The sequence below is a fragment of the Limulus polyphemus genome, unplaced genomic scaffold, assembly GCF_000517525.1.
Source record: "Limulus polyphemus unplaced genomic scaffold, Limulus_polyphemus-2.1.2 Scaffold4082, whole genome shotgun sequence".
NCBI lineage: Eukaryota > Metazoa > Arthropoda > Merostomata > Xiphosura > Limulidae > Limulus > Limulus polyphemus.
The window spans coordinates 58831-70859 of record NW_013669692.1 but is presented as its reverse complement, the minus strand read 5'-3'; the positions used below and the strand labels follow the sequence as shown (position 1 = coordinate 70859).

The window sequence follows — 12029 nt, the reverse complement described above, 5'->3', positions numbered from 1 at the left end:
AAAATTAACGAACGAACGGAGACGTAACAACACACTAGTAACAAAAATTTTAATCTGAAATTGTTGAAATGTAGGGATGGAAACGGATCGAGAACTAGGAAGAAGTTGGGAAGGGAGGAAAATCTGCATTATTTATTCCTGCATTCAACCACTCATACACTGCACTTAAATGGCGGACGCATACATACCTTAGGTAGTTCAATGCAGAAATTTTTAGAATAAAATTTTTTATTACTAGTTTCTGCACTTTTTACCAGTCAAAGTCTTGGCTTCCAGTGGGACTGTAACTTCTAGATGGAAAGCACTATTTCACCAACTTATTCAATTATTTGATAGAGAGAAATATGACCATTTTAGAGGCAGAGATAACTGACATTCAATTGGGATTTAAGCCCAGAATATCCTCAAGAGAAGGGATATTGAATCTAAAATCGATCTTTGATAAGTACCTAGTAGGGAGCAAGAGCATATTGTTACGACAGCGGAAGTCACATGACGCTGGTAACACGTAATGAGTATCTAGAAGGATCGAGGAACATCACGAATAATCCAATATTTGCTAGACGCCCTCTATTCCTGTATATAAGCGCACCAGATAAAACGTAACAATTAATCGGAACTGGAATAGCAGACAGAGAGATTGAAGATATAGACAGATAATCGAGTCAAGCCGTAAGTGAAGTGTGTAAATCGTTGTGAATTATAGCATGTGTTTAAGTTAAAGTGACTGTAGAAATTAATTGTATTGCAAAGTTGTATTGAGGAAGAATAAACTAGTTTTAATTAAGAAAGGACTTGTATCGCTGAAGTTCTTCGAAAAGAATTTTTATGGGTAATTAACAAACGAACACAGACGTAACAATATATATACTTCATCAATTATGAGAAGACACGCGCTCTTATAGTATATAAGCCGGCAAATAAAGTGACGGGATAGATAATTGAATAGCAGACAGGGAGACAGAAACAGATAATCGAGTCAAGCCGTAAGTAAAGTGTGTAAATCGTTGTGAATTATAGCGTGTGTTTAACTTAAAGTGACTGTGGAAATTAAGTGTACTGCAAAGATGTATTGAGGAAGAATAAACTAGTTTTAATTAAGAAAGGACTTGTATCACTGAAGTTCTTCGGAAAGAATTTTTACGGGTAATTAACAAACGAACACAGACGTAACAATATATAAACTTTTCCAGTGTCTCTAAATTTATGGAGCTAAATAAACCCTAAGCCTTAATTACTCTTCTTGGATTCGATTATCATGATAAATAACACAAAATGCTACCAAAGAGATAAAAGACAAAAACAAATAAAAGTAGATGATGCATTTTGAGTGACATAACTGCTCTTAAAGACAAATAACAAATTGAAATATTTAAAAGAACTTCTCTTTTATGTTCTTTAAAATGTGGCTTTTTTATATTCACGATAATAACGAAGACTAGCTATTCTTGCCTCTAACAATTTTGTTATCGCAATAGTGGCATTGTGTCAGGCTGCAAATATATGGGTCTAAAGTTCGAGACGTGAACACAACCCTCACTTACGACAATGGGAGAATTATAAAAGTATCAATCAATCCTATTATTTGGTTCAAAGACCTAGGAAGAGCCCTTGCTGAGATTGCTTCTGGCTGACTGCACTTCTTCTGATCAGTAACTTAAAATTAGGAATAGCTGTAAATGAGTCTTATGACCTTTTAGGTTACTTAGAGCATTTAGTCTAGACGAGGCATTGTTATACTTATGACAATCTATACATAAGTATAGGAATAAAGTAGGTTAATACCCTCTCGACAACAAATAGGGCAGTTTCACTGTATAACACATGAAAAAACGATAAAATAGAGATAAACATAGATAGATTGAACCTTACTTATTTGATATTCACGGGAGTTGAAGTAGGCTATACGTAGACAATAATCATTCCATTCCCCAGTCTTATATGTGTACATAAATCTCGGACTCGGTTTTGAGGTCAAAACAAAAATATGTAAATGAATGCTATTACGACACATCTATATACTTTCCAACCAGAATAGATTATGATAAATACTTTAATCTGTAAATCGAAATGGTGTATTTAAATTGTTATGTATCTGCTTGTTTGTTAATTTCTGGTAGAAATTATTTCCGAGGAACTTCAGTGATACAAGTCCTTTCTTGATTAAACCAGTTTATTCTTTCTCGATACAAACTTTTAGTACACAGCCATTCCACTGCCAGTACTTTTCTCGCCACTTTAAACTCGATAACTTTGCTTTCTACGAGTGCAAAACACACACTAGCTCGAAACATAATCGTAAATTACCCGAAACTCACCATGACTACTGTTCGCTTCATCATCCATACATCATCGTATCTGCTGGCTTTTCTCGCCAGGATTACATACTAAGAAAGAGGCTTCGCCAAAATTCGAGGAGTTCCCTGATAATCCGAGAAACTCAGTCACGCATGAGCCAGCAGCATCACGTGACTTCCGCTGTTGTAACAAAGTGTTTTACACTCACAACAAATGTTTAAATAGCTCTATTCAATTTTAATTTGTTTTTATGTATGTTTCCACAATTGCTGTATTATTTAAATAGTGGTTCGCTTTATTTATTATTCAACAACTAAGTCATATTTCTCTTTCATGGGGTTTTGATGCCCTGTTCATTGTTTTGTCTATTATGACCACTGCCATAAAATATTATTATCAAAATAGATTCTCAATGACACGAGTTATTAAATATCGATAAATCTTCTTTTGCATGTATCATTAAATAGAAAGTTCTATATATTATTGAAATAAAACATATATTCTATGTTCGTATGCGTTTAATTTCCATATATACTTTATTACTTTTATCACTAGAAGCGTATTTGGTAACGATCAAATTCATGTAGCTCGAAATTAAACGCCAACATTTATAAGAATAATATTTTTCTTTTCCGAAAGGTGGAGCGTAAGATACAATAATAAACACATGCGAACGAGAGTAGGATTAAACATGGCAGCAGTGAATTCTGTAAAAAGTCCTGTGAAAATGGCATTGTATAGAACCGTAAAAGAGTTGCATTTACGGCCGGTTCAACAAGTAAAAATTAAATTTGATCCATTTCATCCTAATGTTGAATCAGTGAGGTAGTAATTTCCTTAATGAATAAATTAAAAAGTTAACTTAGTAATTGTAAATCTTATAAGCTAAGTTATAGTTGTATTATAATAGCCAACTCAATCATGACTCGTATAGTATTTGCTTGGGCCTAGCGAACAGTATTATTATTATTTACTAATTTATATTATTACTGGACAATGACGTTTGCAGTACATTTTACAAGCTAAAGATACAATTGCACCAAATAAATTCTGATTCTAACGAATTTATAATTTAGTTGTATCATAGAGCTGTAATAGTAATGATTAACTTATAAGTTATAGATAAATCGTTGTCGGGATTCAGTCTTTAGTTTAAATTGTAAACTACAACATACAAGCAAGCACCTGTACTGTATTTTGGTTTTGATATCATAACTAATAACATCCATTATGTTACAAAAACACGTAGGATCAAAAATCAAGTAAAGGCAAATATAAACAACCCTTTAATATGAGCATATTTGAAGGTAGACTTTTCAGGTTTTTTTTAAAGTACTATTAGTTAAACTTATAGATTTATTATTAATAATAATTTGATAAATGTGGCCAATATTATTATTTTGAATAACCTCCCACCAAACACAAGTTGGACAGAAAAATATTTCAAAGGTTGGATTAGCCTAATATCTCAAGAAGTGTATAGCCTTTATTCTATAGGTCTAATACTATGTATTAAGTATATAACTTAATTGTTGAAATTAATGATGAATCAGAAAAATGTAAAGTGATTTGATAACCCTACTGTTGTTATCCTGGAATAAATTTGCTATGTTTATTGGTGATGTTATTTTTGGCAAGAGAGTATTTTCTAAACTGTGTACCTTATAAGTTACAAAAACTGTTACTTTTTAGAGTTCAAACGTGTTTTGTTTTCCATAGAAGTTAATGTTATTTTCAATTGGGAAAGTTGTTCAAGATATTAAGAAATTTACATTTGTTATAGTATGGATTATTTATCTGTAAGTCCCATTGTACTGTAATTATACATGTACTTATTTGGAACTTTCACAGATTCCAAGTTTAAATAAATAAGCTACGAATTATGCATAAGCATTCATTAAAATGAGAAATGCTACACTGTTGAATTATTTAATAAAAAGGTTCAATATTTTTTTAAAGAGTTTGGAAAACTTTTTTGGTAATTTTTTTTCCCTAGTACATTTTGTTTCATGAAAAAAAAAAAGTGCATTTTAGAATAGTTATTTTTCGATTTTGGTATATCTGGTGACTTCATTATAACTGTATTGGTTATTTTGGTTTATGCTGTAATTTAAAAGTCAGAGTCAACAAGTATGACTGATTTTGTACAAGGTTAATTTTCTCACTTGGTAAACTAATGTATTCATTTTCTTTATCTGGAATTTTCAAAATTCACAATAACACCAAACATATGATTATCCAACATGTAATTTAATGATGGTTAGTAATAAGTTAATATTTGATAGTTGCATTATACATTAGTAAAAAAAATATAAGGCTTTTTATAGTTCGACAGATTTTTTTTTCTTTTAAGTGTTCCAGACAAAGACCAGAATAATATACTTTTATCTACTCTATTTATTTAGTATCTATACTAATTCAGTGTTCTTACCTGGAACTGTTTAAAATTATTTTTTTTATTGACAAGAAGATTATAACTGTCAAATTTTACAACATTGGTTATTTCAGAGATTTGTTGTTTTTCCTGTCTATACAAAGAGTGCGAGAAAGTAATACCAAGTGTTCACTAAAAACAGAAGTAGCAAATGACCGCTCGGAACCACAGGTGGATGTAAAACTTGGTGAGTTTAACATATAATCGTTTTTTTTTATATAACCATATGTTTACATAATTCCCATTTATTTTTTGGATTTTAGTCAGTTGGATTTAAAACTTTAAGCATTTTTTTATTCTTTCCTAACATATGTAATCAATTTTTCACCAAAGTTATTATAGAAAAGTGCAAGTAACAGTGAGAACAGTTTGCTTTGAAATATTAAAGAGCAAATCTTGCATAACATAGCATGACACTGTTTAACTAATATTCACTAAATTGAATGTTGGTGTTACTTTTTGTAGGTATGAGAAGATTTTTGGATATCTATGTTTGAGAAGTTAGATATCTTCATGTTATGAAACCCCTGCAATGTATAATCAACTCCTCAAATACTTTTTTTCCAGTTATATTTAGAAAAATATTATTAAGAACTTACTTAGCTATAGAAATTAGCATACAGCATTTGTGGTATCCAGATAAAGGGCAGTTGAAAAATTACTCCTGCGACTTTATCCCTTATTTGTATATGTAGGAATGGATTATTAATTGGTGAAGGATTCCCTTACTATAAAGTTGTTTTTAATAATAAGAAAAGTTCTTATATAATAAATCTTAAATGCTCAGTATATATGAATAAGTCTTTCAAGCTGCATACAGTGTAGTTTTTTGTGAAATAAATCTTACTTTGGAAGCTGCTGTAAAACTAGACAACAATTTATACATTTAAATGTTTTATACATCCTAAAATAAATCTTTTATTATTCAAATAACTTTTATTGGTTTCTCGTTAAGTTTGGAGATTTACTTTGTTCTGCAATAAAATATTTTGATTTATAATTTCTTTTAGCTTCTGGAAAGAACTCGAGACTAGACTCAGTTACATAAATACATTATGACAAAGCATCGCTACTGAAGTCGTCTCATGATTTCACTTGATTGGTTTTAATTTAATGACAAAAGAAATGCCAGAAAAATTGTTGCTAAAATGAAAAAAACGGAAAACGTGTAACAACTCTCTTCATCAAAGACATCAGTAAATGCTGGAAGCTCCATATATATAACTTGTTACACAGGATAAGCTGACTATCTAAAGTTTTCATATCGTTTTATTCTTTCCTACACCTAACTAAATGTATAATGTAAATATCCCTGCATTAATACAATATTCTCACAAAATGTTATATTGTCTTTGCTGGCGAAAACCACACTTTTACGACACATTTATATCTAATATTGTAGGCTCTTTATTCCGCAGGAACATCAAACCTGTTGACAATTTTCAAAAACTCTTGAGTAAGTTCCAACGATGTCAAGTTGCTAGTTTTGAAAATAACCTTGTGTTATTCCACATGTAATTTTTGTTCACGAGTCATGTTCTCACAGTGTTACAGTATTAATTTTTATCCCTGCACCCAGAGACCACAGGATATTTGAAAGCAGAAGTGGTTTTACTTATCTTTAAATTCATTATTATTGTTACTTTATTTCTCTAACAAGTACATAAATGTTTTTATTTGTTCTTCCATTATAAATTAGGAAAATTGACAGATTTTATAAAAAGAAAAAATACCAATATAGTCCCGTATTAGATTTGTTTTTGGATATAACCGTTTTCAAAATCCAAGTGTCTTTATCACTGTAGCACAATTTTCAATATTAGTCACTGACAGAAGCTGTTACTAAGCAACAATTTTATTTTTCTATTGTTATCAATTACTTTTATCAAAGTAAGTTACTCACATAGATCAAAACCATCTCAGTAATTAATATAGCTAATTTAATAAACAAGTGTAAGTAGGTAGTATATGAACACCATAAAACAAAAACTTACAATATACTGATTATTTTCACAAATATTACTGCTGTGTAATAAATCATGGGTTAGATCTTTGTATGAATGGCTTCTTTTTTTTATTACAGTTTTATATCACTTTTGTTGCACAAATGTGCCCCAATATATGTGTGTGTTACATTCACATACATCACATTTGTAAGTTATTAACCCTAGAACACCAGCGTGGGGTCGCTATGTTAATGATTGAAAATTTAACATTGGCAGTCTAGGGTTAAATAGTAAAGGTGCAATAACATTAGAATTTAATTTAAATAACACATGTGGTTTTAAAATTTATTTTTAAATTCATCTAAAGTATTAATTATCGGGGCATAGCCTAATAGTTAGTGTGATGGGCTACATATGGTAAGGTCCAAGAATCGAGCTACGACATGATGTTGAAAAGAATTCTCGCAAATCTGGTTATTGGTTGACCTTTCTCTGGTCAGTAGTTCTAAATTTAGCTCGTGTGTCACATAAGGTGCTGTTCAGGTTCAAAATATCACTTCAAGGAAATGAATTAACTATGTCTCTGGTCATTTAATTATGGTACCTTGAAGCCCACATGAGTCTATTCTTTATACTTTTTGATTCTACCACCTTTAATTATGATCGCATGAAGTCGCTATGAATCCACCCTTCATAATGTCGCGAAGTTGCCGTGATTTCTACCTCCTTTGATTATATTTTAATTGGCGGGAAAGTGGGCCATTGTTCACGAAAGAAAATTTAAAAAAATTGTACAACGACTCTTAAGGCCACAGCCTACATGGATCGTTATTACCATACTCGTATTTGTGCGAACAAAATAAATGTTATTAGTAAAAGGTGAGAACTGAAGTTATGAAAACATTTGCAAATATACATATCATAATGTTGTTGTTTTTATAAATAATTATGATATCCTACATGATAATTTACGATCACTGGTAGTGATTAATATCGCGAAATAAAAGAATACGAATATTACTAATTAATAGGAAGCAAATTAAAAGTGTGTGTATGTATTGGACCCCGTAGGCACATCTATTATGGCAGGGTTCGCCATAGGACCCTGGAAGCTTTTGGGTTCTGGATTAAAGTTTGTGCATTTTTCCTGAGAGTAATTTCCCTAATTTGATGCATTTTTATTGGGACAGTTTGAAAACTGAGGTGATTGGTTTAGTCTGTTATGAATTTAGCGCAAAGCCACACGAGGACTATCTGCGCTAGCCGTCCCTAATTTAGCTGTCATATAATAGAGGGAAGGCAGCCACCCAACGCCAACTCTTGGGCTACTCTTTTACCAACGAATAGTGGGATTGACCGTTGCATTATAATGCCCCCACGGCTGAAAAGGCGAGCATGTTTGGTGTGACGGGGATTCGAACCCGCAGATTGCGAGTCGAGCGCTCGAACCACCTGGCCATGCCGGGCCCAAGTGAGAGGAACGGGTCCCCTCACTTCAGGCCACTGAAAACTTAAAAGGGCAGGGTGCAGATAGCCCATTTTGTAGCTTTTCACTAAGAAAACAACTGGCTAGGTTTTATTTTAATAAAATTTTGTTTGGGCATTTTAATGTTGAATTAAATTATCATTAAATATATTTTATTTCTGTTAACTGGTTATTAATAAACTTGATAACAGATACATCGTCATGTTGAAACAACTGTCGTTCACGTGTCTGCTGGTAAATACGTATGATCAAGTGGTTTGGTTTCTTTAACAAACAAACGTAAAGATTTGTATTTAATTTATATGCAAATTACACAAAATGACCAAATTATAAATTCCTAAAAGTTGTTGAAATATAATTCTTCTTTTCACTTCAAAATTTCTATATGCAGGTTTACACTCGCCGGTCATGGTAGAGTGATTTTTTTACGAGAATCAATAATTAATTCTGAGAGCTTCGATTCCTTAAATTAAAAGGGCGAACTTTAAAAATATCTCACATCAGTCTAGAATACACACTTAGATTACGAAATATCAGGAGGGTTTGTTAAATCTGCGAGTTCGAATCCTGTCGCCAAACATGCTCGCGTTATAACGTTACGGTTCATCCCAATTTTTGGTTGGTAAAAGGAGTGGGTAGTGTTGAATAGCTTTATTTCTTCTTGTCTGTTACTTCTAAAGTAGGGACGGCCAGCGCAGATAGCCCTCGATGAGTTTATCGCGAAATTCCAAAAACAAACAAATGACTGTTAAATTTTCGTATTTCCACCAATTAACTGTTTGCTCATAAGATACAGTAAATACACATCAAACAACCACGAGTAAATAAATCAATATATATGATACATTTAAGACTGATTTATTATTATTATCCCCAATCAAAGTACTGTACAGTAATATAAATACGGGTATTATATGTTAAACACAACATTTGACGATACAGTGATACGTATAAGAAGAGAGAAGTAGGCGGAATTTGAGGACTAAAATATATGACGTACAACAAAAACACACCAATAATCTCGTGGGCTCTCGTTTCTGGTGTATCACTTGATAATAAAAATACACTAATTACTTAACCGATTACAAAGAAAGGAAAACAATTTGATTCTATCTTCATTACCCACTTCTTAATTTGACGATAGAATAAATGTATTTCCTAACAGCTAGAAACTTATCAAAAACTACATTTTTATAGCAACAGAAGTGTTTTATTACTTGTTCCAACAATGTTTATCTTAGGCCTCAGTAAGCTTTATTTCAGCCGCGGTACAGTGGCTCATAGAATCGCTCAGAGTTATTTTTTCCTTTTTTTTTTCTTTCTTTTTATCAAGTACAAACATTTAGCTCATAGCTCCATCTCTTGACCGATTTCGGATATAAATAGAGCCGCGGCTACCGAAGAGTCCTTGTTTATTATTCGAAGACTAATGATGAACAGAACCTTCGAATAAAAGACAGCATTCATAAGCTGAGGATCGAGGTAAACATTATTTTCATTAAGCCTTCACCCAATCAGTACAAGTTTTTTGTTTTGTTTTTTTATTCAGCATAAGTCTTGTGAGTTACTTCATAAGATTCATAGTTCACACGCTTATTCAACAAAGTCAGTTTTCTTTAGATCACTTATTAATCAGAAATCTTATTGTTAGATTACTAACTAAACTGGTCCTAGCACTAGCCTGGTGGTTTTAAGATGCTCGATTCGCAATAAGCGGCCTCAAATCCGCCACCAAACATGCTCGTCCTTCCAGTCGTGGAAGCGTTATAATATAACGGCCAATCCCACTTTTCGTTGATAAAGAGTAGCCACTAGTTGGCGGTGGATGTTGTTGATTAAGTGATTCCCGTCTACTCTACCACTGCTAAATTGCGGACGATTAGCGCACATAGCCCTCGAGTAGCTTTGTGCGAAATTCAACAAAGAAACTTTTAAACTATTTTGGATTTTTAAAGTCGCGAATCTTCACATTTCAAGACAATTTAACTGAAGCCAGTTTAGTGAGAAATAAAAACTAGTAAAATACATCATCCACTACTTTAGCCAAAACCTTGTTTAATGAATGATGGTCATAGTTAACCGCCTCGAATGATAGCATCAGTAATATTGTTGTTTAAGACTCATAATAAGATGGTCATTGTAAACCAATGGATAATAGCATCAGTAATATTGTTGTTTAAGGCTCGTAATAAGATGGTCATAGTAAACCAATGGATAATAGCCTATACATGACGGTCATAGTAAACCAATGGATAATAGCATCAGTAATATTGTTGTTTAAGACTCATAATAAATGCTATTATCCATTGGTTTACAATGGCCATCTTAAACAACAATATTACTGGACTCGTAATATGATGGCCATAGCAAACCATCTTTTTAGGATACGTAACTAGTAATAAAATCTGCTATCTGTTACAGCAGGAATGCCTTTTGCTGGTAAAGTGTGATATTGTAAATCAATTATTTTTGTCTTAAGACAACAGTATTAGGCTTAGTTTATTTTTAAACACTACAATATTTTCTTTGGGTCCCTTGGGGTTTTCAGAGAAGAAGACCGAGTGTGTAATATATTTCGGCCCCACACTCTATCTGCCACCTAACGTTAAAAATACTAAATATGAGAATAATTGGGGAATAGTTTAAATTAAACGTTAAGTACAAAATTTTATAATTTCCTTAGTGTTCATTAAATAATTGTACTCGTGTTTGATATCCAGTTGCCCAGCAAAAAAGATCGAAAGCTAATAATAATAAATTAACTTAGTATTTGTTTGTTTTGTAGAAAAGCCACATTGGGCTATATGTTGTGTCCACCGCGGGGAATCGAACCCCCGGATTGTAGCTTTGCAAGCCCGTAGACTTACCTGTTCCACCGGGGACAGTAAAGTAACTTATTTAATAGCCATAGTAATTTATTTAATCTTACTAATATGACTTAAAAAAAAAAGAGTGCAAACTGGTTTACAAACATGTGTACACTTCAAAATCTGGCACTAGCTGTATAATATAAAACATTTAACAACAACAACAATCATTTTCACCTTTTGTCTCCAGCATCCTTTGTCCTTGTTTTTCGTCATATCTTGTGAATTCTTAATACCTATCTAATGTCACAATATGCAATTATTTTGTTTTAATCACCTCTCAAAATACCTGTTCTTTTACGAGAAAATTCCATCCAAAACACTGCTCCAAAATCCCCCCCCCCACACACACAAACTATTTGGGGCAATTTCAGATACACTTGTTTGAAAATACAGGTTACAATGATGGACCGCATACTGTAATCTGAGTAACGAGGATTTAAATCAATACATCCTATTTCAAAAAGGTATTAGCCTCAAGGGCATCATCTCGTGACGTATTATGTGTACTAAAATATATCTTTAAGAATCACTAGAAGTTCCATTAAATTATTACATACTTTAGAGGTACAGTGTAGTGTACATTTGTTGGGTCAGTTCTGCAGATAATAGTTCTGATTAAAAGACACTTTCTGCAGATAACAGGTCTCATAAAAACATATGTTTCGATTACATCTGAAATGGAGTTAAAAACAATTATAGCATTCTCTCTAGTTTTTCTCATTTTGAATATGTACGTGTAAAACAAGGGTTAAAACTGTAACACACCGGATTGTGGTGATATTCTGATAACAACATTGGTTCTAAACATTATATACATATTTTTGTCTATTTTGTAGGTTTCTTAATTTAAAGAAAAACAGCTCAGTACCGACGTGAATTGCATCAAGCTCTCCTCCCCAAATAAAACAACAACAACTTTAAATATTCTGATTTTAACTTATAATTGTTTTCATAACTAATATATATATATATATATATATATATATATATATATA

The 12029-nt window shown here is 32.1% G+C and overlaps 1 protein-coding gene across 1 annotated transcript; it reads left to right on the top strand.

The window, feature by feature from the left end:
- The first annotated feature begins 2973 nt into the window (after positions 1 to 2973).
- On the top strand, positions 2974 to 5780 carry LOC106470553 (39S ribosomal protein L53, mitochondrial-like). Its single transcript, XM_013931116.2, has 3 exons — positions 2974 to 3123; positions 4807 to 4919; positions 5743 to 5780. The coding sequence occupies exons 1-3, from the start codon at positions 2990 to 2992 to the stop codon at positions 5778 to 5780; spliced, it is 285 nt and encodes a 94-aa protein (XP_013786570.1). The 5' UTR covers positions 2974 to 2989.
- The last annotated feature ends 6249 nt before the right edge of the window (positions 5781 to 12029 follow it).

Bases quoted from the DNA above. Each gene is read 5' to 3' on its own strand.
- LOC106470553 (XM_013931116.2), top strand. From the start codon at position 2,990: ATGGCAGCAGTGAATTCTGTAAAAAGTCCTGTGAAAATGGCATTGTAT. The intron at 3,124-4,806 runs GTAGTAATTTCC...TGGTTATTTCAG, and splicing joins CCTAATGTTGAATCAGTGAG to AGATTTGTTGTTTTTCCTGT. The intron at 4,920-5,742 runs GTGAGTTTAACA...AATTTCTTTTAG, and splicing joins ACAGGTGGATGTAAAACTTG to CTTCTGGAAAGAACTCGAGA.